General features: G+C 44.4%; 1 protein-coding gene across 2 annotated transcripts in view; it reads right to left on the bottom strand.

The window, feature by feature from the left end:
* SH3PXD2A (SH3 and PX domains 2A) overlaps nt 1–27,815 on the bottom strand; it is a gene marked incomplete at its 5' end in the record, with an annotated part of 263,482 nt that overhangs the window by 40,737 nt on the left and 194,930 nt on the right. For both annotated transcript variants that reach the window (XM_082308802.1, XM_082308803.1), the window contains one exon: nt 22,137–22,268. In XM_082308802.1, coding sequence (XP_082164928.1) covers nt 22,137–22,268 — 132 coding nt within the window. The remainder of the gene's footprint in view (nt 1–22,136; nt 22,269–27,815) is intronic.

Genomic DNA, 27,815 nt, shown 5'->3' with positions numbered 1-27,815 from the left:
CTGAATGTTCAAAACTGCCTCCTGATGTTCCTTGACCCCATGATAAGATACAGCACAGCTCTTTTGTGCTTACAGGCCATTTTCATGAAGATCACGCCTTCCTCGCCTGATGTATTTGTCACCAGTGGCTAATAAGTCAGCGGGGTTGCCTGGTACCAACACACATAGCATGGGCTGGGAGCACAAAACAAGCTTTTTGCTGTACTTGTTTTGGTAATGGTCACACTATACTTGTAGTAGTTCATGGTAATTATTAGTATTAATTATGCAGTATTAACTTGTTAATTTTATTTCTTAAAAAAAGTCTTCCCTATCTGCCCTGCTAATGAACAAGTTCATCCAGATGCCAAACAGTAAGTGGAACTGGTTTAATAAAATTTGGAAGTCAGCTTTACATGGTGCTAAAATTAAGGGCTTAATTCTCTGTCCTACAAAAGGTTAGATTTTTTGGTCATCTGCCAACATGTACCATCTCAACTCTAACCTATGTCCCTACTTGCTAGTCCACACTTGAAGCTGAAGGAAAATGAAGATTCAAAGGATATTTGACATCTGGTCTGCCCTCTTGCATCTCACAGGCCATTAATGCCATATCACCCGACTCACCAACACTGTGCCTAATAACCTTTACCAGACTACTCATTCTAAGGAACACAGCTTTATTCCATAGCTGAAGTAACAGTATGGAGGCTACTCCAGAAACACAGGCACCAGCCACAAGTATCGGAGGAATTATCATACAGACATTTAACCTGCGTCCCAAGATGCTTGGTGAAGATTTAGGTGACAGGAAGGAGGAACGATTCAACATTGCAACATTTGTCTAGTTAGATTTTAATTTTGTTTTTCCAATTTTCCCTGCCATTTCAGCTTCTACATGTACCTTGGCAACACCGTCCAGGAGTCCCAGAAAAACTCAAGCATGATCCAGACAACGTCTCAGATATTTCCATCAGCCTATCACATCAGCAAGTGAAGTCAGAGGGACCAAGCCAAAGCCTTGAGCATCACAACCACTGAAATTTCAGAGCATGGTTTAACTTCATGACAATTTTTCTAGTTTGAGTGAAATGCAAATCTGTATTTTCATGTTGCACCTTCTAAAGCCTGAGAATATCTAACCCTACGAGAGAATGCGATCTGCTTGTACTCGGATGCAATGAATGAGGTGTGAGAGATGGAGAGGATCTCAAGAACACCTCTCCACCTTCCTACTCCAAGAAGCAATTAGTCAATTTTTCTCATGTTTGTTTCTTTTAAGTCCTGATCTCTAAAGAGAAGACAATACTCATTAGAGTAACCTCGTATTTCAATATGATGTTTGACGCATTTGCTGATGTGACTTACAGATGTCAGCATGGCTACGACTTACTTCCAGGAACTGCCTCTCTCCCTGCTGCTTTCCCAGAAAATGCAGAAACCACCCCACCACCCCACCACCCTTTTCTTCCTGGTATCTCTTTTCCATAGAAAATAGGATGGACAAAACCATTAACAAGTTGACTTCTCTTTCTTACCTCTTTTGCCTCTCCCTCAGCAGGGCAGCCCCCTACAACATGGGAGTTGGAGGAGGCTGAATCTATCTTCAAGCAGAGGAGATGCCATCTCTCCATTTCTGGCCTGTCCAGAGGCAGCCCTGGTGCTTGCCATCGCTGCTTCCTCCCCACCATGAAAGAATGGAGTTAGTAATCTTTCATGCCATTTCCACCTGTATTTTTACAATTGTGAGAAGGTTCACACTACAATTTATTTATTTATAAAAGTAAGAAACTTTTTTTTGACCTGGATTACCTGAGTAGGCTGTAGTCTCCTATGCAGTAAAAGTATTTAGCAGGAAAACAGTGAAATACCCTCAGACTGCATGTTCTAGACAAGTGTAGGCTTAAGCAGTTTGCTCAGCTGAGGAGCAGAGCCAAGGAGTGAGCAACATCTTTAAGAGATAAAAACCCCATCTGCAATGAGCCACTTGTTCCTTTGCTGAAGGCCATGCCTGTACCGCAATGCCGTTAGGCCTTTAACTCATCACAGCTTTGCTCTGTCATTTCTAGCTTCGCTTGCTCTTGCTTTTTCTTTCCAACTATGTCTCAGGCCTTTGGATAAGCCTATGCTTATTTATTCACAGCTTAGTTTTCAAAGCCTGAGCCAGAGCCAGCAAAGCAGAGCAGCTTCTCCAGATGAGGTCCTAGAAATTAGCTACAAAGGTTTCAATACAGCAAAGTGAGAATGCTGCATTTCCTTCCTCTCCAAGCTAAATGAGGGTGCGCAAGGGGTACAGGTATTGCATAGCAAGTAGGGGGGGGGGGGGGAAAGCAAGATGAAGCCTTTTTGGTTTAGGAAGAAGTTACAAAACCCACTTCCAGCCCAAATATATAAAGAAATTTAAAATATAGTTTACCTACCTACCCCAAACATTGGGCTAAGGTCAGGGACTGGTTTCAGGTTGGAGTTCAGAGGATTTCTCATCTGCTGCTTAAAGCCATCGTTCCTTTGATGAAATGCTGGTAATCCTATCTGGTTGCAAAGTTAGCAAGCAGCAACAGAAGTTGAGAATAAAGGATACCGACAGCCCTGCCTTCAAACACTGCTAGCATACCTTAGGCTATACATCTCATAATGGCACAGTTAAGCTGCACTGAGTCTTAATACTATTTTTGGCCTTTAGCTTCTGAGAAGGATTGCTAGGACAGACTACTTCAGTGATTTTTATTTGTTTTTGAGACAGAAATAAATAGGCAGAAGAGTGAGCAAAGTGTGATCCCAGATCATCGTTTCTGTGCCTGTAGGTATACCATTTAAAATGAGATCAACAGAAAGCCCTACTTTGCAAGCAAGATGTCTGTCTTTAACCAGAGCCAGGAGTCTCAGGAGCATGACATTTCATTCAGATATAGCAAAAGACTTTTTACAACAGAGATTAGGTATTGATTAAAAAAGAACCACCAAAAAGAAAAGCAGCTGACGCACCCCCTGCCTGCTCAAGCAAGCTGTAAGTTTGAAGAAAAAGAACAAAATGAACTTTGGTTTGACTCCTCCGTGCTCGGAATTACTCTGCGACAACGATTCCCTGCTGCCAACACACACTCCGGCTCTGAGAGCGGGGATGACGGCGTCCAAGCCAAACACATGCGTGGCTGGAGAGACTCGTGGCAGATTAGACAGCTCTTCTTTTTACCGATACATGAAATACATCTGGGGCACCCCGGCTATATTAAGGGCACATTCCTTGGCTGAGCCGATGCCTCTTGAGCACTGCTGCAGGCACCAGTGACGCTCATCTCTGGAGCACTGATAGAGCACTTCCAGCAGCTCCCCTAGCTGGCAGATGGAGATCCCTGGGAATGAGACTTGTGAAACACCCCTGAAGGGCTGATAGTCTCACTCAGATTATCTAAATCTCAATGTGGAAAACATGCCAAAAGCATCCTTACTCTGAATCACAATGAAATGCTCCATAAGAGGCTGGATTTAGAGAAAGCCAGCTGCAAGCAAAGGAAGCCCTTGGTCATCAGTGTCACAAGCGTCTTGAGGAGTTTACTTAGATCTACAGATACAACTGTATGTCCATGTCAAGGTCCTACCTCAAAGTCCAGTACTTCAATCATGTTGTGAATCTGGAATCAAGCTGTTGCCACTCCAGACACAGTACCCCTCTACAGAGTCTGTATCCTCCAGAGACACAGGGCTGCAAATAGCCCCATTTCTCAAGGGCTTTTTTGTGGTTTTAAAATTCTTTTTAAAAGGAAACAGAGATATTAGAAACTGCCATTACAGTGATGGTATCACCTAATGAGAAAATCATAAAAAAATAGAATATGGAGTTCCCTTATTAATCATTTCATTAAATATCAGCATTCTTTTAACCACTTTATAACCGGCCCATCAAGAAAGTATGAAAATTTACATTGAATCAGAGTTTAAGGGCCAAAATCAAACCAAGTGCACCAGGCTTCTCTTTTGGGTTTATACGCTATGGCTTTTTAATAGATCTATCAGTAAAACTTTCAACTGTACAACATGAATGTCCAGTTTAACATTTGTAAGTACTAGTAACATCACTGCTCAAATAAATCAGAGGTTATATGATGAGGCACCAGAAGACTTAGGAAGAGAAGAGACATCTCTAGCAGCAGTGAGCTCTTGCCCATGCAGCACAGCCTGGGCCAACAAGAACTCCAGCACCTTCCAGTCCTCCTTATGCTAGTCTCGCCACAACGTTCACACTTTGCAGTGGTTTCAAGTTTCCAAATCAGAAGCTTTGGTGGATTTCCAATTTCTAGATATCCCCATGCCAGAAAAAAAAAAAAAAGTCTGAAGAATTCTAATTTTTCCAGACTGCATACCAGGCTTAATTCCTTATTCTCTGTTACTATTGTCTATGAGTTCACTTGACAATTTTCAGCTCTTCAGATTTACAGCCATTCCTAGCAAAGTATTTCATCCACAAATAAACGCAACCATCCTTTTTCTGAAGGCAAGGGGAAAATATATAGAAAGCACACAGATGTTTGGCAAGTACATCAAAGCTAGGCTAGTCAGTGAAAAACCCTCCCCAAAAACCCTGACGTTCTCAGTGATTTAACAATACAATCAAATTTTAAATATGAACAGAGGGAGATTCCAAATGGGTACATAACATCTACAATAATAAATTAATTGGAAGTGCACAGAAACATGGACTATGGAAAGCCATACGCTGTATTAAACATCTTCATGTGCCACTTCATTCTGTGAGGCCAGTCACGCTGAGTCTGAGCAAATCTTTGTTTTTTACATTAATATGAAATTAGATGAGGCTGGGCAGGGATATCAACTCCTGGCCAGTAGGTATCAACTTACTGTCTTTGGCAAAGTCACGCTTGTGTTCTCTGCATAGGGGGAGAATATGGTATTTGGCTCTTCAAACCTTACGATTTGCTGCTGACCCATGTACGTTCACTTAGATGCTCTTGGATCTTTGGAGAGCAGAGAGCACTTTCCCCTCCGACAATATTTCATAACTTCAGCACGTAATACCTTTTCCAAAGGAGGACAGATGTGCAGGAGTAGTTTCAGTCTTCCAAGAAGTTTTCCATTAGGATCTTGATTTTTCTCTGGCTGCCTAGTCCAACAGCATAACCACGGCCCCTGCAAGGCTGGAGATGGGAGGTTGCTGCTCGAGCAATACTTGCTGCGAGCAGGCCATCCAGCTGAGGTACTGCCCGTCTGCTCCCTGGGGTCAGACGCACCACTGTGAGGGGGCCTGCCAGCACACAGCTACTCACCCTTTTCTGGGGAGCTTTGAAATGGGCATTGTGGAAGAATAGCTTGAGCTCAGCTTGTCTTACAAGGGAAATTTCAGCCAGAAGCCATTAGGTCAAACAATCAGGTTTTTGAGAAGTAGAGAGATATCATATGGGGTGGGTGGAGGGAATGGAGCCATTTTGTTTTCAGAATACTGTATATCCTGTTAGTTACAGGATATATAGGAAAGAAGCCAGCAATAATTCCTATCCCACTCACAGTTCAGGGGTTTAGGGTTTTTTGGGGGGGTTTTGTTTTTTTTGTTTGTTTAAGTTTTGCAGGCTTTGAAGAGGAGAGGGAGGAAGAGGAAGATGCTGAGCTCCAAGAATTTCACTTTCAGCATGCCAAAGCCATCAGTAGAAATGCCTGGATTTTCCATGATGGCTTGGATACATGCCACAGTAAAAGAAGCCACCTCATAGTAAGCTCCCGTCCATGAGGAGACACACTTCAGATCACTCAGCTTCAGGGAGAAGAGGCTACTTCCCTTCGCTACAGGGAGACCTGATCTGTGCGTGAACTGCTCCTGCCCAAACAGCCATCAGGCTGTTCAGTCAACCTGGGCGACTAAGGACACAAGCGAGTCTGTTGTCATATTCCACAGGAAGCCATCAAATCCATGATGATGTTCAAGGTGGATTACTATGGGGTAAAGTAGTAGAAACCCTGCAAAAAGCAGAAGGGAGGAGTTGATGGGAAAGAGGACAGTTGTATCCCTAAAACTGCAAAGGAAAGTCAGGTTTTCAGTAGGGATTTGGCGGCTGGAAGCAGAAAAACAGCCACAAGTTAACTTTTTGATATCTGCATGCACCTTAGGAAATGTTATTTGTTTCTGCACATTCCTATTAGGACACACTATTTTTTGCTTACTCTCTCTCTTTTTTTTTTTTTTTTTTTTTTTCCAGGAAACCCTGATGCTGCCACCACATGATGAAGAAGTCACTCACTAATTCAGCAGAAACCTGAGACTCCAGTGTCTTTGGCTGTAGCCACTGTACAAAGAGCATTTGGGATCCTGTGGCATCTGACAGCTTTCCCCTCCTCCAAGACTGACATTAACCAAAAGCCTCCTATCCAAAACAAAAACGCTAGACAGAACACAACCCACATTCCTCCTGTTTTGGGAAAGTCTAGATTGGAAACCTAATTTCTCATCTTGAGCCCATGTGTAGCTGTTCAAGCGTAGTTCAGGAGCCATATGACATTTACAGCTTATTCCTGTGAATGCTATAGAAAACTAATAAAAGAGTGAGAATCATCAGCAAAATGTACTACAAAAAGCAACGCAGAATAAACTGGAGCAAACACTGATAGTATTCATAGCACTGCTGCCCACCAAGGACCTTCTGCAGCACAGAAGAGATGTGGTGTTGGGAAAAGGCAGTTTATTGACAAGTTGAAAGCTTGAAAATGCCAGTTTTATGAAGGGAGGCTGAGCACTTGGCTCCCATTTCACCTCAAGCCTGCTCCTTATTTCAATGAGAAACTGCACTTGGATTTTCCAGTGTCTCTGCCACCTATTCAGAAACAGTCTTGAGCAGAAATGTCAAATTGGTGCTGCTGCCAGTTCTTCAGCCCCTAATTGGTCACACCATAAGCCTTCTGCCTCTCAGTTCCCTTCTACCAGCCTTCAAACAATAATTTCTGAACACTTTTAGGCAAAATTCCACCTACAAGATACTACTGGCTTTGAAACAGAAGAGGACAGACAAACATTCAAATACAAATTGAGAGCACTTGCTCAAAAGTCACCACTAGTGTCTCAACAGTTCTCCACTACTCAACACCTCACATTTTTATTTTTAAAATGTACTTCTACCATCGTTCTTGGACCCCTTAAATCAACATCAAATTCCAATACAGATTTAGACTTCACAACGTGACTTCAGTTCTCCAAGCACAGAGTAACAGTCTTGTGAGAAGGTTTCACTTCTGCCAGCATCCACTTCCAAGTTCTCCAGCCCCGGATAGCAGAGAAACAAAACAGGATAGCTGCGTAACAGCGGTCAGCCTCCTACGCACCCAGGAGCTTCCCGGCTACCGCTGCATTATGAATTTCATGAGCTGTCAGTGAACGGAGCTAGGTCCAGCTGTGTGCCCACTGGTTTTGAACTGCATGGCTTGAAGCTGTACACATCCAGCAAAACAAATATCAAGCCCAGTTGGGCACCCTGTTATAAGAACTAGGATGATCAGGAACTATTTGCTGACTTGAGCAAAGCTGTTATTCATAGCCACTGGCAAAAACCGTACAAGTACAGCCAATCACTGCCTTAGTGTTGGCATTCCTGAATGTAAAGCAGCAAAAGAGCAGAGAAAGATGGACGGGAAACATGACCAGTTACGGGAGTCATTTTCCTCCTCCATACTAGAAGTTAGTACAGACAGCGGAGAGCACAGGAGGCAAAAATTAAGTAATAGAGAAAGGGGTGCATGGCAGAGGGATACATTTGAGTAGCAGACATCAAGAAAGAAGCCAATTTTAACGTTCCTTTGCCTTTCAGGCTAAAGGCACCTCCCGTAGCTAATGAACTTGGAGCGTTTTCAAGGATGCTGGCCACATACTACTCACATAAACTTCATGGGGTGAATCACTCCTATATCTTTCTTTTTTTATCCCACATTAAAATCTCAGAAGGAAGCAGTGGATTGCTTGTAACAGATTCTCTCTCCCTACTCTCCAAAAACAGGCAAAGGACTTGTTACAAATTGGATATTGCTGAGGGTACAGATACATTCCAGAGGAGTATGTACCACTGAAATAAAAGCACCCAAGTTATTTCACATTGTTAGCTGTACTGTCTTCTGCTGTTCTTTCTATGGCTATTTGTTCTATCACTGATGGAAGTGGTCTGTCTGAAGTGTGACTTGGCCATCGGTACGCATTTAGTGGAACTTCGTTATCTCCAGGAACCGGCCTTTACAAATCCACTTTCTCCCAGAAAAGAGTTACTGTTCAGCTTCAGAAGTCAAAGATAAGCAGTTCTGACCTCTGCTATGGCTCCAGTTGAACAGGGGTGACTACAGTTGTGAAATTTGCTTTCTTAAGTGATGGCTGCTTTTACCAATCTAGGTCAGGATCAGCTACGGCAATCGAGGCTCTTTCCTGCCAACTCGCAAGAAAAACACTGAGTACCAATGGATGGTCTGACTCCAAAGCTCTACCTTATAAGTGCAATTCTAGTCCATCCACCAAGACCTGATGAAGGCACAGCTCTGAGACAGCTACAGAAAAATGCCTCAGCATCACATTGTCGAGGTTAAGGCAAAACTTCAATCCCACAGAAACACAGGATTTTGATTTCCTTAAACTGAGGAACATGCTGTGTTATGCTTCCTTAGATCAGAATCTGGTCCTGACAGGTTAAATTAGCAGAGTACTTAGCTATCACAAAAGATCAAAAACCATTAATCACATGGGATTCCTCACAGAAGGTATAAGAGATCAGTGGAAAGGAACAAGAAACACAGCAGAAGAAATGATAGCCAGGAAGGAAGTCACTGATCTCCACCTGCACTCAGCTATCCTCACAGGCCTCCCCTCCCGCACTCACTTAAGTTTCTACCAAGTTTACCTGGGGCCAGTCAGATGGTCCACTCAAAAGTTTGCTTAAACAAGAGGCAAAGAAGAAACAGAGGAAGGATTTCATGATTTGGGGATATGGAGAAGAATTACTAGTTCAGGCAAGTTTCAGCTGAAGTAGATGGTGTTCCTGATGTACCAAGGACCTGGCTCTGTTATTTTACAGAAGCCAGAGTGGTTCACCTGGCAGCCTGCAGCCTTCACTAAGGTGCAGATGAGTTTGGCCCAGTCACTATTTCTATTCCTGTCACTGCATTGCCCCCAAGACACACTCGCCAAGGGCAAGTGCACACCCAGGCACTCAGCCTCTGCCATGTCTGCACATAATGGGTGGAAAAAAGGCCCTTGTGCAACTCAAGCGCACCATGCAAGGAAGTCTCAACACTGGTATCTGTCACAGCATTGCAAAGGGTGGCCACATCTCATCTGTAATGGAATTTTCCCTGAAACCACCAGGATTTTCCCTCAAATGCCACTACATAAGAATTCCTGGTAGCCTGAGCCAGATTTAAACCAGCATCACCAAGCATCTTGCAAACCATCCCCAGAATCATTCGGTCCCCGAGTTCCCACATGCGCATTCTGCGGACAGCGTCCTCATTGGGGGATGTTGGTTTCTGTTTAGGATTGTTTGCAAGGGAGACTCTGGGGTGGCATAGGAAAAGCAACACCCTTTCATGTGGCTGGCTCTCAAACTTGGATACGTCTGCGAAAGAGATACTTAACTTCCCAGTTCTCATTTAAATGGAAGGATTCACACACCAACCACCAGAGGCTCATTTCTTATTTTAAAACCAACAGGCTAACAGCGCAGGAAGTGTATAGTCAGCTCCAAAAATACACCAAAGACGGCTGAAATGGCCAAGTGTGTAATTTAACTTGTAGCTGCTACAGGAACCAGTTCTTCTTGCTGTGTTCACGAGGAGCAAAAGAGGCATTTTCTGTAGGGCGATGGCGATGGAAATAGCATCCCATTTCTGGTCATTCTACTTTTATTCAAGGACATTTTGGTCACAGAAGGTCTACTTGAAGCAAGGGAATAAATTTGGGAGCTCACTCTGAGCATACAGCCATCCCATAATTTTGGTTCTTCATACTCTGCAGAGAGTTTCCTTCTCAGTAACAATAAGGAATTTAAGTCAGTATTAAGAACAAAACCTCAAAGAAACTGTCTCAGATTCCCGATCCTGTTTTCAGGCAAACAAGCAAACTTCACCTTCTTTCCCATGAGTCAGTGTCTGCAGTCTTCCCCCTGCTCACACCCAGAAATTCAGATTCTTCAAAGTGATTTCCAGGGCACTGAATATATTGGCCTTGAGTTTAATCCTACGGTTTTATATGCTCAGTGATGGATCTTCCCAGGTTCCCATTACCCATCCTGAATCTCCAGCTATACTCAGCAAAGAGGAATGGGTCAAGTCTCTCCAAGCAGCTCAGGTTTTCCTCATGCAGGGAGGCCTCCAATAACATCCAAATGCTATAAAAGCCCATGTGGGAGACTAAAGTGCTATTTATGAACTTAACAATGTTCAAGCCAATGATTCAGGTTTAATATTAGACGCTGTTCTTCCAACCCTAGGGTCACCACTGCATGGAGATTTACCCTGCACCCCCCATCACCTCCATCATGTTTGAGTAGGGACTGTATTCAGGGTCAAGGATAACTGCAGATCAATTTCAGCACACTGAAATTTGTTATTCCAATTGCCAGGTTTTGTATGCAGTCACCTAAACTCCCTAAGAGCTACTGTCCTTTAAGAAGGATACATTTACACCTGCACATATGGTCACCGTTTGAAAGTCAGCACAGTGCTTCAAGACCTGGACTTCAAATCATGAAGGTGTTATCTTACACTTGTCAGACAGCACAAACGTGTGCCTGCCAGTGTTAGTCTAGCTAGTCAAGCTGCTGCTAATTGTGAAAGAGCAACAAGCTATTTTCTCTTTTACCCAAGTATCAAACCAGTCTGGGATTCTTAAGCAAACATATGGCAGCTGTATTAATAATAGGAGCAAAGTGAAGCTAGGTCTACAGCATGAGTGCACCCTCACCCTCCAACCACTGGGAGATATGCTGGAATTAAAGCCCATCCCACCAGCACGCTTACCAGAAAGGGTGTGTGCACGCGGTGGGAGAGGAAAAGATCAGCAGGAGGTGGTTCTGCAAACAGAATTACAACAACTTTTCAAGCAACAGGCTAGGGCTTTCCAGCACACATTCACATTGCGGGGAGAAATAGGAGATATGGACTCAAGCAAGGTCTGGGAAATACTTGTCATTATCACCAAGTTCAAGTCTGACTATGTTGCCAATATAACTGCAGTCCAGTTTCATTTGAAATAAAGTGATGTCCCATTGCATGTGAAACTTTCAGATGAAGTCACACAGTATCAAGATGCAAAAAAACCAAACTGGCCAATAAAAATAGTAAAGAGAAGCCAGCCAGTAAAATAGAGATCCAAGAGAGCTCATCTCATCCCCTGCATCTTCCAGAACTGCTTCAGTTAATCCAGCCATGAGCCAACATCTTTCTACCACAAAAATAATTAAAGTCTCCATCAAGAATGCTGGAAAGTCTGATGTCCCAGTCCAAGCGGTGGACGGGAAGAGCCGACATACACCCCTCTGTCAAGCCACCCCCTAAATCTGATTGTCTTATGAAACTCGTAAGCAAGACAATTACTTCTATAGGTTTTGCTTAATCTGAGGATGGACCAGAAATTGGTTTGTGCGGAAATAGAACTCTTTTTAACATGAAAACCAAAAGTAAGGAATTATGTTGCTGGTCGTAACTAAAACACGTCTGCTAATGATTACAGCTTCTATTTCACTGCCAAAGTATTATTAGAACTGCTTATTTGCTGTGCAGCTTGGGGAAAGAAAATCTCTTCCATCCTTTATTAATCTTGTCCTCATCTGACACAACAAAAATGCACCATCAGTCTTTTGCTTACTTTGAAAAATGGGCCCAAAAGTCACAAGAGCCAAAGCCTTTGTGTATAATCGCTTTCTTGACCTACCAGAACAAAGGGCAGAAGACATCAGTCACTATGCATTAAGTTTAGTATTTTGGGGGCTTATTTAAAGCCATTTCAGTTACCCGCTTTCTTAAAAGAAACTTTGATATAGCAAAAACCTATGAAAACAATGCCTTTTTTTTTTTTTTTAAAAGGCAGCCACATCCCAAGGAACATATCCCACAAGGTACCTACAGGCCTGATTGGAAGGCCTCAGTAATATCCTTGTATCTTCTTGGCCTCAGGTAGTTTCTTGCAGCAGTGCTGAGCTGGTGACCTATTTGGCTGATATAGGAAACCCAATCATTAGAAAGTTTATATTCTAATATGAAAAGCAGATTTTCCTTGGAAACATTTTCTTGGGGCAGGTTTCAGGGTCCTGCAACTGGCAGTGACTGCATAAACAGAGGAGGTAATGAGCAAAGGCTCCAACCAGGGATGCTGTGTAAAATTTTTTCCTTTCCAGCCTGCCATCCTGGGCTCCAAACAGGGTATACAGTGGAAACAGAGAAAATTTAACTATCTGCCCGAGTATAAAGTCTCAGCACAGCAGGATTAGATGAGAAGGGAAAGAGGAGGGAACTTGCAAGCAGCTGGAAACTTCACAATTAAAATTTTCAGAGGCCTGGTAGAGAGTCTACTATTCAGAAGTACCTGGCTGTGTTGTACAGCAAACTTGAAGGTAGTATTGCTTGCTGTCTTGGCTTCTCCACACTTACTGATGTGCCCTGTTCCTCCAAGGCTAAATTGCCTTTATAGACAACTAAGTCTTCAAGTCTGTGGTTTCAGTGGTCACATCCCACCCTCTCCCTAGCAGCCAGACTAACAGGGCAGTCTCAGAAGTCCCAGAGCAGATTTCATGCCCACAGCTACCAAACATGAAGTCCAGACAGGCTTGTTCCCTCTCCTGCTCCTAGAGGGGGTCTTAAGGGTCTCAGCCCCTTGGATACGGGGAAGTCAGAGCAGCTGCGGATAAGAAACAATCTTTGCAAGGGCTGACATTGATTTCTGCCCCCCCCCCCCCCCCCCCCCCCCCCGCCTTTGAACTACACTTCTTGTGCTTTGGAGACAAGAAAAGTCTCCACTCATGCTGACCTGGCAGCCTTGTGGGACCTCTTTCAGTCCTGCCTGCATGAAGGCTTTGCCCCTGCAAGCGAGCTGGCTCTGCTGGGTCTTGCAAGGCAGGGAAATTCCTCTCTCTGGGCTCCCATTTCTTGAGAGATTAGAGAACTGTAGATCTAAACAGGTAGTATTTTGTTCCACATCAAGCCAGGTGGAGGGAAGTTTAAAAGGGAACCTGTTTACTTCAGTGGGATGCTTAGAGGACAGCAGATAGGAAAAACCCAGCCCTGGAGATGCATATTTAATATATCTGGAGACTTCCTATTCACAGCAATAACCCTTCCCCCTAGCTTAGGGAAATTTGGGGGTGGCGGAGAGTTGTCCCACAGAGACATGACATCAGCTAAAGAAAAGGCAAATGAATGCAAAAGTCACAGTGGCTGGACTTAGATGTCTCCATAAAAAGCAAAAAAAAAAAAAACCCACATAACTGAACTAGCCCTGTCAGGATACCAGTTGCCCAAGATGAAGACAAACAATGAGAATGCAACTGAAAAATTAATATAAACCACCCACTGTAGCCCAAAGCATTTGAGAAAATACGCTCTAGAGGGATGATTTCAAATTGGAAGTTCAGTTTTATTGTCTCTCTATCTTGGAGAGATGATCCTTTAAAACAATTTAAAAGGAAACACTACATAGAGGGGATCTGATAGGTACTATTAAAGAGGAGAATGCTTTAGAGGAATATGACCCCATGACATTGGGGCATTGGAACAGACTGCCCAGGGCAGTGGTACAATCACAGTCCCTGGGAGTATTCAAAAAACGTGTGGATGTGGTGCTTAGGGACATGGCTTAGAGGTGGACCAGGCAGTTAGGCTAACAGGTTGGACTCGATGATCTCAGAGGTCCTTTCCAACCTTAACGATTCTTTTTAGGATTCTATTCTATTTATGACATCTCTAGTGTCCCTGTTACATCTTAATCATTCTTTTCCCTCTATAGGAGAATGAAATGAGGCAGCATTGCTTGGAAAAATAGTCATGTATTTCTTACTACATTGAAAACTTCCCTGATGAACCTGAGGGAACAACACTACTAGTTAACTTCAGCAAGGCATTATGAATGCACTGAAGGTCACTTTAGTATGACATTCAGCTGCTCCCAACTCAAATGGGACCCAAACAATACAAGCCACCAATCAACTCCTCCATCCCACCAAGCAAAACATCCCTACTAGCAGAGCTCCAGAGCAGTCTGGAGGTGTCCCAGGAAAGCTTCAGCAGAATTAGGCAATGCAAAGGGCATAGCGTTACCAGACAGCCATATTTCAAGTGTTCATAATGAACTTGTCACCAAGAAGTCAGAGCAAGTACGCACTGCAATTCAAAGCTGGGCAAAGGAAAACCAAGCAAGGATGTCTATGAAATGCAGAAGGGCTTCCCAGAAGAGATAGAAATGTCACAGTACAATTAAAGGGACAATCTCTCCTTGTCACATGGCTGGAACGAGTATTCCCAGCAGAAACGCAGGAGCCCACCCCAATCCCTTTGCATGGTCACAAAACCGCAGGTATTTCAGAGGTGGCAATGGAGGACAACCTCATTTTCCACAGTGACAGAGGACAACTACAAATACCAGAGCATTAACAACCCTGCTTTGGTTCTGGCATAGAGGATTACCTTCCAAGCTCTTAAACACAGAAACAAACATCACTTGCCCTGTAGGTTACTAAGTGGGGGAGAGCAAAGCCATTTAGACGTCACAAGATAAGCAGCATGAATATTACAACACATTCATAATTCAAGCATTTTGTTTTATGCAGCAACCTCCCAGCCTCAGCTGAGATGTTGGTGTGGTGATGCTGAAGCAATAGGCAGATCTAAAAACGTCAGTCCCAAATAGCTTATCGTTTAAGCCTATGTACAAGGCAGCCTTGAACTGCAGCTCAGAGGTAACCGCTTCAGAAATGTTGCGGCATGCTTCCTTTCTGGGCACAGTAAATCTAAGTTAAATTCTTGAAACCCAAATGAGGGCTTCAGCCATACCAACGTCCTTTGCCTGCTGAAAGTTGAGCAGTCAGAAGAAGCAAGCAGCCACCACCTCCTTAGCCTTGCAGAGGCACACATCTAAAAATTCAATCAGATTAGAAAAAAGGCAAGAAAAAAAGGGATCAGAAAATAGCTTACAAAACAGAATCACCAGAGAGGTCAGGGTAGGCTGTCAAGGGCTGCTTCCAGCTTAGTACAGCTGCTAAAGTCATTAGACAGTGTCACCCCACCCTTGGGCTCCCAGGGGCAAGAGCAGAGGAAGGAGAGCTCCTCCTCATCTCCTGCTGACCTGGCTGTTTCTGGTGTAAGTGTAAATTCTCTCCATCCATTCAACATTTTGCAAACAGGCCACGGGAGTGCCTGTTTGCAGGGTTGGTCAGGCACGGTATTCCCAGGAAGGAGCTGATCTCCAGTGAGAACTTGGCTAGAGCAAGTCATCACATCCAGTTTTACCTCTCTGCTCTAAGCTTGTCTCAGGCTTCCCCCGAAGCCAGCACAGAGCCTGGATTAGTCTAAATGTTCCCGTCCATCCTATCAATACTCCATTGACTACTTTAAAACAAGGCACCCAGGCTCCCTCCATAAACACCAGCTTCCAGACAGCTAAAGTTTAAAATAAAACTCACCCTTTGCAAGCAGATGTACCAACAGGACGCTTTGCTGATATTGTTGCAAAACAAAGCAAGAGAACAACCGACCTTGATCACTACCTCCAAAAAGCCAGAAGACAAAAAACTCTGCTGCAATAAGACAAGCAAGTGCCATTGAGCATCCTTACCCTCACCACAGATGTCTCTGAAACTCTGCCTGCACAGAGAAGCCCTTCTCCAGCCCCTGAGCTGCAAGCATTTGAAGGAGAAAAACATCTCTGCTTTGCCAGCATTGTCCATGTTTGGAGGGAAAACTTCTACAAACATTGTTTTTTAGGACATTAAACAACTTTCCAGTAACTCTTAGCCAAAAATTCCTAATCACCCACCCTGCATCCTCAGATGGCCTGTGTTTGTCTGCCTTAGTACATACACTGGGCAGAAAACTGCAGCAGGACAGGAACTGATTCATAAGTGGATCAAGTATCCTCTGCTGCAGGGGTGGTGACAGGCCTAGAAAGGAAGGACGCATGGCAAAGCAGCACTGCCTTCAGAATAAGGCACTGAAGTCTACAGACCTTTGTTTTTGAAGAAGGGGTTTGGGGTGGTCTTTCCTTGAACTCAGCTCTGCTTGTTAGAGAGTTATGAACACTGGTGCATACAGGAGTAGTTATACAAGCTATCCCAGGTACTTAGTGGCGGCCCCTCGCCCAAACCTGTCTTCTGGGATGAAGCCACTGGCGCTAGAGGAAAGGTGTTTGACCTACATAAGTGTTTGCTTCTCCTCAAATTCCAGGCGCAGCTCAAGGACTAATGAAGAGAAGAATCCGCTGCATGAGGGCGTATTTACTTTTTATATCACAACCATGATCTCTTACAAGGTTTAAAATTCAAATACACAGCCATGCTGGGAAGAAATGGAAATGCAAAGAAGTGAAGTAGCTTTCTCACAGCAAACAGCAGGCCAAGGCTGGATGTACAAACAGAAATCAAGTCCTGAATCACATCTGGTGGACCAGGCTCTCTTGAAATGCTTTGTAAGGAAAAAAAAATAGCTTTCCAGGGGAAGCCAGCATGCACAATTGCACCTGAAATAAAGCATGATGGCGGCAATTAGGCGTACTGTCTCTCACAACACATCCAACCAGTGGATGCACATCTATTGACATTTCATAAGCAAACATGGTAACTGCATTTGCAATTTGGTAGAGCTACATCCACGTTTGCAGCGTAGGAAACTGCTAGCATATCACTTATCTGTTAGAATAAACAGAAGTGCACTGGGTTTTGGCCAGCTTTTGCAAGATGATAGTACTAATGCTCCGAGACATTTGCTAGCAGTGCACACAGTGCTGTGCTCCCCCTGTGTACAAAGCGGGGGATCATGAAGACAACATCCTAGAGAAAGAGGCAAAGCAGCAGAAAGCGGATATAAGACAGGAACAGTTGTCTTTACAGAATTTAAAACAAAAAACTCCGCCACACTAAAGAAAAGGGACCAGAAAAAAAAAAAAAGTCAATGCTACTTGCAAAAGCAGGCATAGCAGAAGGGATATAGGGATGAAGGATGATCCATGAAATGCAAAAAACCCGACTTCTCTGTTTCCTATCTGGACTACTTTAATGGTGCCCTCTCCCTTTAGCCAAGATGCAGTAATTCATCCAGAAAGTAAACTTGGTCCGATTTGGTACCAAGTAAAACCAGTTACTTAACCCCAAAAAGCAACACCTTCAAATAAAGTGTGCTGTGTTTCTCATGAAGAGGCAGAAGCCAAACTCAAAAAAGCCCTCAATCTAAGAGGATGGAGTTTGCAATAGGGAAGCCAGTGTATCCCCAGGAGTCAGAGTCACAAGAGAGCTGTGGCCTCTTTATGTCCCTCTCCTAAATCATGACTGCAGCCAGTGAGCAGCACAAGTGAAACCAAATGGTGATGCAGAGCACTTTGTCAGGCACACGCTAATCTCCCAACACTGTGTGGACAGGCAGCAGGTCCCAAGACCCCTAAGCCAGGGCACTGAGACAAGCAGAGACCTTCCTTATGGTGACACTTCAGTGCCATGCCCCACATCCCAGCCAAGAAGAGAAGAGCAACCTCCCTTCCCAGAGATCCCTCTGGGTCCCAATAAAGTTACGCTAGCCATAATAGCTTTGTTTTACATATTGCGTGTAATATAATATTGGAAATTGGTCTGCAGTTATGTAATTGCAAAGGAAATGGCTATGGTCCTGCTCAGCCCAGCTGAAAACACCATCCCACAGTGCCTCCACCACAGAAACTGCTCCCGGGGCTGCGAGGGAGAAGCCCTCGTCCTGCCTGCGAGCAGAACAGCAGCGGAGGCAGAGGTGCTCGGGAGTACGCTTATACTTCACCGTCTGTCAGGTTTTCCATTGCAAACACTGCCGCCACAGTTTATAGCTTGACCGTTTCAAGCCACATCCACGCAAAACTTGGCAGAGAGGGAGCTGCTCCAGCCCAGTCCCTCCCCCTTCTACCTTAAAGAAATCTGTGTCGGATTCCTGTTTTAAAGTCACAACATTTCTTTTCTGCAGCAGAAATACATTTTTAAGTCATTCCACAAGGCTTTTTTGGTTAAGATGTAAAAGAAGCTTATGTACTTGACAGATGAGACTTGAGTCAACTATTCACGTTGTTATTCTGAAACAGCTCAGAGATGTTTAGTGTTGGACGGTGCATTTTGGTTACACAGTGCATTTAAACAAATCACAGTCACTTCCAATAAAGAACTCAACCCTTGTAACTATAGCCTGTTCCCAGACAGTATCTGGAGAGACTCTAAACCTCTGGTTTTCTCCTGATGCGTTTGTGACCATTGCTACATGCAGATTTTCCTCCTCAGCTGAGGAAAAAAAGGAGAGAAATACCCATCAGATACATCAGGCACACTGTGGGTCTTCCGCTCATGTAACCAGAATTCAGAAGAAAGGCTGATGGACAATTTTTGTTGAGCCAATATAGGTATCTGCTGCAAAAAAACCCGTGTCAAAGTCTGAGAGCTGGTACATTACTAAATAATTTGTTCTGAAGTATAGAAAGCCTACAGATTTTTCAGTCCAGCAAGATTTGCTTCTGTGGCAATTGCAGCAACAGTCAGGTTACAGTGACCCATGGGCTTCATAACTGAGATGAAGGGTTTCAGAAATCATTCACCACATCTGCTACACTGACCTTGCTTTTAAGTCATAATACTGAACAGAAGTTGCAACTTAAAGTGATGTCCAAGTCATAACTTTCATTGGCCCAAAAATGAAGACAACCTTATCCAACTCTCTTTTAGTGACAGAAAAAGCTAAGTATGAGACAAGGCCCTACCAAATGGGTTTGTACATGTCTGACCGCGAGATGCCTTAAATCGCATCTCTGATATGGGAAAAGTAACACTGAATAATACTATATAGTAAATGCAACACACGGTTACTTAAGATGAAGTTAATGTACCTTGATGATAACCAGATAAGATTTCAATAAATCAAATGCCAGATTTTTTTTTTTTCCCCCTTCTACCTCTGCCCTGTAGACTGGCCTTTGAAAGCAGATCTTCCTTCCTTCCAGGGGGGTACATAATTTGGAGGCAAACATCAGAGGAGATGGTAACTCTAGCTCATGCCCTAGAAGCATTCAGAAAACATCCAGCAGGACATGAAACGAGCACCATCATTTGGAAACAGCTTTTGAGCCTCCTTGTGCAAAAAAGTATAGGGCTATCTGACCAGTAAAGTGAAGGTGTTTCTTCCCTAACAAAGCCATGCAACAGAGCCAAGTTAAGGTTTCTCCCACTCTGGGGAAACAAAACAAAACACCCCCAAAAACAACATTTAAGTGTCCCCAGGCATCAACATGCAACCCAATACAGGCAAGGCTTTTAAAATCAAGCAGTCATCCATACTATCCAGTTTATACATTCAAACATATCTAGTTTCTCCAAGGAACAGTTAAAAAACCCAAACCCAGACATATGATATGCTATATGCACACATACACACAAGGAGACTGGAGATATTGGCCCAGCAGCACACCCAATGCAAACTGTCCAGTCTGATGGGACTTCTCAGCCACACAGCTGAGAAGCTCTCTAGCCATACTTTCTTCCTTTCATTGAAGGAATTGTTCCTGCTGCAGGTGACATCCATAACACCTTACATCACCTCTGCCTGTCTCAATCAGAACAAGCCCGATTTATACACTCACAGCTACAGTTTCACAACACTTAAACCAACATAACCGTGCAGTCAGATGAATTACCACACATGTGCATAGTCCAATAATCTTATTTTCTTAAAAAGTGTATCCCCATGTTCTTAGAAGTCATAACCACATCTTCTAGGCGCGCTTGCCTACACTAAACAGATACTCAATTCAAACAATAACTGAAGAGTTTAAGAAGTTGACACTTAAACTTTTGCTAGTTTCATGACATGCCATTTATAGGTTCAGCTTTAGCTGAAGAGACAAGAAGTCATAGTATTAAAGTCATTCCTGTGGTATCCCTAAGCTAGAAGAGAGAGAGAGAGAGAGAGTGTATGTTTGGAGTCCTGTTCTTGGAACAACTAAAACGTGAATTCCCTGCCAGAACAGTTTAGACAAGCGTCCAAAGCAAATGATGCTCTCTCCATCACCAGTCCATAACTTATGTTTTTTTTAAAAATATGTATCTATATCAGTATTATATCTATATAGATAGATATAAAGGACAAGATCATAGCATGGAGTTCAGGGCTTCAGATTTCCTTTCTTGTTTATATGGACAATAAGAAATCTGGCTGCTAAGCATCAGAATATGGTTTTAAGAACTGTAATCCAAGTTCAAGGATGTTTCCTTAGAAGAGTCACATTTCTGGAGCCACTAATTAAATTCAAACCCTGACACTCTCCATTTATATCTCCACATACCATGTGCTTCAATACAATACGATGTCAACTGTGCAAGGCAGAGAGGCCACATTAAAAGAAAACACAAACGAATTGTAATTTGGAATTCAGACACTTCTTGCATTATTTAACAGCCCGATTCCCTTGGCTCCATAAGCCACTTTCCAAGACAGGGATATCACAGATCGGAATATAAGTTGCCACAACAGCCAGTCTTGTTCTGACAGCAGTAACACCCATTATTGACAGTGATGAACCCTCAGGCTTGGAAGGGAGGATGCTTGTCCTCTAGCCCAGACACAGTTTAAGAAGTCAAGATGTTTTTCCCCCCTTCAATCATAACTATTGCTTTAAAGTGGGGCAGATGAGCATTTTGGCCTCTACGAGTTTTGCAAGTGATACAGTCCGTACCCAGGAGAGAGGCATTTCTGTTCACACTAGCCAGTTCATTTCCACACACTATCCTTTTGGACACCACACTAAATCACTGGCCAGCAACTGACTGCATCGCTTTGAGCCAAACAAGCATTAGGCTTTAATACAGCAGCAAAATAACCACTCCATTAAAACAGAAATAAATAAAAAAAATACAATGCATGGTCATCATTGTGGATAACCTGAGTCAGCGCTCTGGAAGATGGATTTGAGTCCCAGATCAGGGTGTCCTGGTTCCCCCAAGCTCTGGCGTGCCCAGCATGCTCCAGAGCCAGCCGTGAGAGCCCTGCGTGTGGAGCTACCACGACATCAGCCTTCGCGTGAACGGCTCCAAATGTCAGCAGCTCCTCTGGACGAGGACACACAAGTCACGAGTGGGCTGGAAACTAGTCCTGGACAACAGCTCTGGATTAATACATAAGGAGTACTGGAGGGGAGGAGGGGGAGCTGCTGAAGACAGGCAGTTATTCAAACCAGCTGCTAACCCGCTCCAACCGCTTGCATGTACAGAGTCTCCTGCGTTTGTTCAGCCTGACTCAAAGCTACCAGACACTCAAGAGTTAAAGTACACAAAAGACATCTATATAAACACTTGCCAAAAATCTCATTTTCCAAGTGGAAGCTGGTTATTCCAGGGATGGCAGAAGAAGGGATTTCATCTTGCTTTTACATGACGGGCTCTGCCTCCTCGCCTCAAAATTCTGCAATTAACACTTCTTGCAGAAGTTTTGAAACTGTGCATGGCCACGTATTTATCTATGCGCGTTCTCTCCCCTCCCTACCAAGCTCTGGGCCACGGGCTAGGCTGTCAAGCCAAGTTTCATCCCAAGCAATTTTTAAACACTCATCCTATAAATCCTCCAAAAAGGGAATTAGTAATGGAAATCCTGACAGAGACTCAAAGAGACAGCAGGGCAACTATATCGGTCTACTATACATCAGCTTCATTAGCTGCAGATCCTTCTCTCCTTCACCTTGGTTTTCCATTAACGTACTTTGGCTAATTAACGCACAAAACCTATGAAACATTCTTACAGCAGAAGGCAACATTTGGCCCCAAGCCCAAATCAACATTGAGAAACTTCAACATCCTCAGCCAGACATAGTAACTGTACCAGATGGAGCTAACGTACAGTTACAAGTAGTGATGAAGAAACTGAAAGAAGAGGAACACATGCAAAAAATCAGACCATTGGAAGAGGGAAAAGCAGCAAACGTGTCTTACCGCTTTCGTTCTTCTCTATGACATCCACGACCTCTCCAGCCTGGAGACTGATCTCAGAGTTCTCCTGCTTCTCATAGTTGGACACCACCACATATTGCTCCAGGATCATGGGTTCAGAGCTAGCATCAGCACCTGGGGAAGGGAAAAAGCAAGCCGTAAGCCAGCTTCCAGCCATGGCTCCTCGAGAGCGACCTCCGTCCATCCGATTCACGACAGGCCAACTTGTCACCAGAGCCAAGCAAATCAGCAAACAACCTTGGCTCGCAGCATATCCCCAAATGGCTGGCCATATAGAAACAGCCTCCTCTGGCCCACAACCCAGCAGCACAGAGGAACATTGGAGAGAAGAAAAAGAAAAAAGGGGAGAAAAAAAAAAATACGAAAAGGAGCCGAAAACAGTGAATTAGTTGCAAAGTTTCATGATGGATTCTGAAAATAAACCTCTTCCCAACATGGTTTCCACAATCCTTGCTCCCATTCAGAGAGAAAAATCCTGGGCAGAAGCAGCATAAATCCACAGCTGAGCCATCCCCCCAGTAAACCCAAAGAAAAAAAACAGCTCTCCCCTTGGCGGCTCAGCTCCTTCTCCACTCTAAAGGCTTGAGCTGAAAGTCAAGAGGGGGCTGTAGATGCCAATCATATTCGTCTGCACTGCAGCCCTTAAATAGAAACACATGAGCGGGACTGAAAGAGAGGGAGGTGGGGTGGAGGGAGAGAGGGGAGGGCGGGGAAGAGTGTTTACTTGAAACAGAAGAAGAAAAAAAAGTTATAGCGCCAGATCCTTGCTCAAACACGGCCACCCCCCGCCTGCCCCCCGCCAGCTCCGCAGTTCCGCATTCCCCACGGCAGAGCAGCCCCGAGCAGGACGGGGTACAGCGCACTTTGGTTTCCCCCTCTCCATCACCCTTCGGCGCCTTTTTGGAGCCCTTGGAGCCAGCCTCTCCAGTTGTTCGGTTTCTCTTCGTACCGAGGGCTTTCGGCTGCCAGAGCCATTTATGAATGAGACTAGGGTCTCACACAGAGGCAAAAAAAGGTACAAAATAACCATTCTCCTTCCTTGCCCCACACTCCTGGAGGTTTTTTGTTTGATTGATTGTTTTTTGGGGTTTTTTTGTTTGTTTTTGATTTCTGACTTTTCCACCCCCAAACTGAAATTGTGCATTTCGAGGTGGAGCCGCGAGGCAGGGACGCTGCCGTGCCAGTCATGGAGGGAGACCTCCTCGCACTGCCGCTTGCCATACGAGATGCATCTCGGCTCTCCGGCGCAACATAAACAGTGTGGCCAGGGCCTCCGCACCCGCAAGCCCAGGCACAGACCAACTGTGCTCTGCCTGGAAACTGCCTCAGACAGCCACGAAAACCTTTAGGACATCAAGGTTTCTTAATCTGCCCTCATTTATACACTCTTCAGAAGTGTCAAACCAGAGCACAAAGGACTTACAATTTCTGTCTGAGAGCCAACATGCCTTAATGCAAAATTATTTTACAGGTTTCCTGAATTACAGCAATGTGTATTAGGGCAGAGCAGTTAGGGCCAACAGCATTATTATACATTTTTACATATTAAGAGTCAGTTTCTCTCTAGATTAAGACGCAGATGGAAAGGGGAGACAGAAGCAGATGTATGATTTGCTGAAAGTCCCATTTCACGTGACAGGGGCAGAGCCAGGAGCAGACTCCAGGTCTCCTGAATCTCTGATGACAAATTGGCTACAAGAGACGGGAAGGAAGCAGCATGGTCTGAAACTGTCCACCAGACAAGTCAGGGGACTGACAGCCAAGCACAGGATGCTCAGCGCTGTATTTCCAAACGCAGCATGTTCATATGTGTTTGGGCTGAAGATGCAAAGTGATTCTACAGACAAATAATTAGCATCCCTGCCAAGAGAGAGGTAAAGAATGCGTCACCATTAAAACAGCATCCTGTGAAATGAAAATCCTTGAACAAAAAGCAATTAATCCAACCGTTTCCTGAAAGGAAACGCTATCACAATGCCTCCCTTTGGACCAGATTTAAGAAATCCAGAAAATTAGAAGACTTCCTTGCTCCCTAAGCATGCCTGACTCTCCTCAGGTTACATAGGTTAATTTTCTTTAAAGAGAAGTCATCTCCTCTAGAAGTTTGTGTTAAGATATTTAGCTTTTCTATAGATACTTGAACCACAGGCAGTAGCAGGAACAGAGGGAGAAGACTGTGAACGGACAACATTGAAATTTTTATTATAAATTTTCACCGTAGCTGTTCATTCCAAATAAGCATTGTGTTTCTGTTCATGATGAATCAACTTGACTTGCGTGTTCCAGCTTAAACCAGTGCTAATTGGGTTATCTAGATGGTGATGAGATACTTTCCCCTGTTTCACACTGCTTCCCACACAGTCCCTTCTCCAGTCCAGAATGGGGCAGCATTATCATCTTCCTTCAACCTATTTATGCAAGTAGCACCTACAACCCCTACTTTTAGTCTTCTAAAGATAAATACCAGTTCTCTAACCAGAAACAAAAGCCATCATGGCCTTATGTTTATGCATGTGCACCAGCAGAGAATTCAATGTGTGGAAAGGCAAAGGGAGCAGGGGACATGCAGGAAGCTACTTGCTAAACAGACACCCCAAATATCTTCTTTCCTCTAATTTCCTAGACAGTTTGCATGGGAGTAAAGTAAGGGGAAAAAAAAAAAACAACCAAAACCAAACAACCCCGAACACAAAACACAGCATTGGCTTGGTGGCACGAGCGGTGCTCATGTGATGCACGTGTCCCTGCTGGGAACAAGGAGAGGACCAGGCTGGAGCGCAGGCTGGCAAACACCCCGCTGTCAGCCACCGAGCCTGAGCCAGGGACCATGTGCCAGGGGAGCGCCCTTGCCAGGAAACCCGGAGAAGCAGCACTTCAAATCCACCTCCACAAATCTGGCTCCAAACAAAGTGGGTTTACAACAGTCCAGCAAGATAGGTTATATCTGAACTCACGTATCCAAAACCCAGCAGGACTTCACGATGCCATTTACTCTGTCCTGCCTCAGGTAAGGTACTCGCTGCAGGAGGATTTCTTTGACGCTACAGTGGCTGCTGCAACATATACAATGACTGTTTTAACAGAAGCTTGTGTAAGTGTTACAGGGTTCCTATTAAGACAAAAAAATAGGGTGATAAATTCCTTGGTCTAGGAAGTAACCAAGGTCAAACTTGTTAATTTACAGCTATAGCAGATCCTGCCTAGAGGATATCCCCCTTTGGAGGGGTGGGGTCCCTGTGGTTCCCGGAGTGACGCTTGCCCAGGATTAGGCACTGCACAGTGACAAAGACTTCAGTAACAGTAAAGGAGGAAAGAAAGGAGGAAGGAGAGGAGGAAAGAAGACAGAGAAACAGCTCCTCCCAGTAACGAAAAGCCTTAAACATTTTCTGGGTAGCCTGGTTTAGGTTGTTACTATATTCTCAGGATGCCCACAACATTGCTGCTATGTCAGACTGCAGGCTTTCCCCCCAAAGGGGATTCAAAAGAACACGACAGGCAGCACCACAGAGAGCACAGCACCAATTACACCCGCTGCCGTGGGCGCTTCCGCATCCCTGCCAATTAGTTCAGGTCTAATTTGTAACACAGGGCACAACATCGCATTGAAGAGTAACAGCCTGCTCTGTGTGAAGCACACCAGAGAAGAGGGATGCAGAGTGGGATGAGTTCCCCAGCAAGCTCACATGCATGCTTCAATGCCTCCCTGGCATTACAGCCCCACTTTTTTAAAAGCATCTTCAGCCTCCTCTCCCCCAAAAAAGCAGAATTAGTGTTTTGGTTTAGCTCCAACCTGCAAGCCCTCCCCAGAGCAGAGCGCACGATAGATCGCGGGCTGAAATAAGAGATTGCTTGCCTCTCCGTTTCTTTTTGCCTCGAGTCCGTTTCCTGGTTAAAGTCTTGAGGATACCCCTCCTCCTCTCCATAGGGCTCCACTTTACAATCCTCCCGCTCCTCACCTCAGCGATTCCCTTCCTGGGGCTGGGCAGAAATGTCATCGGAGCTTGTCCGTGCCCCTCACAGCTGGCACTATTAAGTGACACAGTTGCACCCTGTCCCCCTCACCAGGCAGCGAGGAGGGAGCATCATTCCTCCCGCTGTACTCAGAGACCAACAACTACTGTGAAAGCCTCCTAAATAAGAGCGCAGAGCACCCGTTCCAAGCAACGTCTTCCTCCTCCTCCTCCTGTGTTGCAACAGCTAAGACCTATGATGGTTTTGCAATAGCCAAAAATTAAAACCACCAACTGGACTCCAAAAATAAAATCATCTGGATATGGAAATCTGAGACTCCTCATCTTTGCCAGAGTACTCTGTTGTTATCAGGCTATAAACATGTCTGCTCTTTTAATCTGTACAGCGCACAGGCTTTTATATTGCCCTTTTATGATTATCAATCAAATGTTTACAGATTCAGACTAAATGAATTAGTAGTGGGCTGGTCAGTGGAAGTTTTTCAGAAGAAGCCAAAACCACAGAAACGGTCAGTGAACACCATAGGGATGATTCACAGCTGAACAACCAACTGCAGGTAGTCCAGCTCTTCCAACCCGGGCACAACTGCTGAGGACACGTGCAGGGTCTGCACGCAGGGGCGGCTGGCAGAAAGCATCCCCGAGCATCACAGCTTTCCATACGATAAAGTCAGAGCTTCACACTTTTCTGTGCATAGGGAGGAGTAACTGTGGTAGCTTGGATCTAGAACTGTGGTTTCTTGTTAAAGCCAGTTCTTCAAGGGTAAGCCTTTATGTATCTCTGGAAAACTCCTTTTGGGGAAGGAGGGGGAAAAAAAAAAAAAAGGGAAAAAAAAGAATAGCCAGAATAGCAGCAGGCCTACTTAAAATCCTCCAATCGGTCTATCCCCTCACAACAACCATATGCCCAGCTCTAAACATATGGATTTTCTTCCCCTAAAAACACTACCTCTTTTGTATCGGAAGGACCGCATCACTATGAGAAATAAACATTAAAACTGCATGTTTTCTTTGAGCCTTCCACCAGTGATATATCTCCAAGTATTTTAAGATAGAGAGCTTAGGTCTGCCTAAAAATTGGGTTAAGTGTCTGTTGCACACAAGATAAAAACCAGACTTTACCGCGTAAAGCACACAACATTACACAATAGCTCACGATCTCACAGGGGTCTCAGAAAACCAGTTCCTAAAATAACCAGTTCCTAGAGTAAGCAGTCAGATGAGACTGATGAAGCCTCCTACAAATCTCCTTGGGGACAATATGGATTCAGATCAAAACAATGTTTCGAAGCCTAGGATCTCTCTTCTATTCAGTGGGGGTTTTTGTTTTGTTTTGGATTTTTGTTTGTTTGTTCATTCTTTTGCTTTTTGTTCTAAGTATCCTGGATACTCCTGCACTCCAGCCTGTCACTCTTCAGGCCCCTTCCCACTTACCAAAATTCAGGCTGTATTTGCACGTCAATTATTCTTGGAGGTAAAAGACCAGGCACAGCTTGTGGCAATAGGAAAGGGGATTCACCTCCATCCCTTCTGCCAGACAGGAATCCCCCCCAATCCTAGCAGTGTTTAACTTCAGAGATCAACAGCTCTTGGTGTAGCAGTCCTGAGCTACAAAGCTTAGGGACAGAGACAGAAGTTCAGCACCACCCATAGTAACTAAAGGAATTCAGCACGAAGTCCAGTCCAGTCC

This window comes from Platalea leucorodia (assembly GCF_965183815.1).
Source record: "Platalea leucorodia genome assembly, chromosome: 4".
NCBI classification, from domain to species: domain Eukaryota; kingdom Metazoa; phylum Chordata; class Aves; order Pelecaniformes; family Threskiornithidae; genus Platalea; species Platalea leucorodia.
This window is presented reverse-complemented; position numbering and strand designations above follow the sequence as displayed.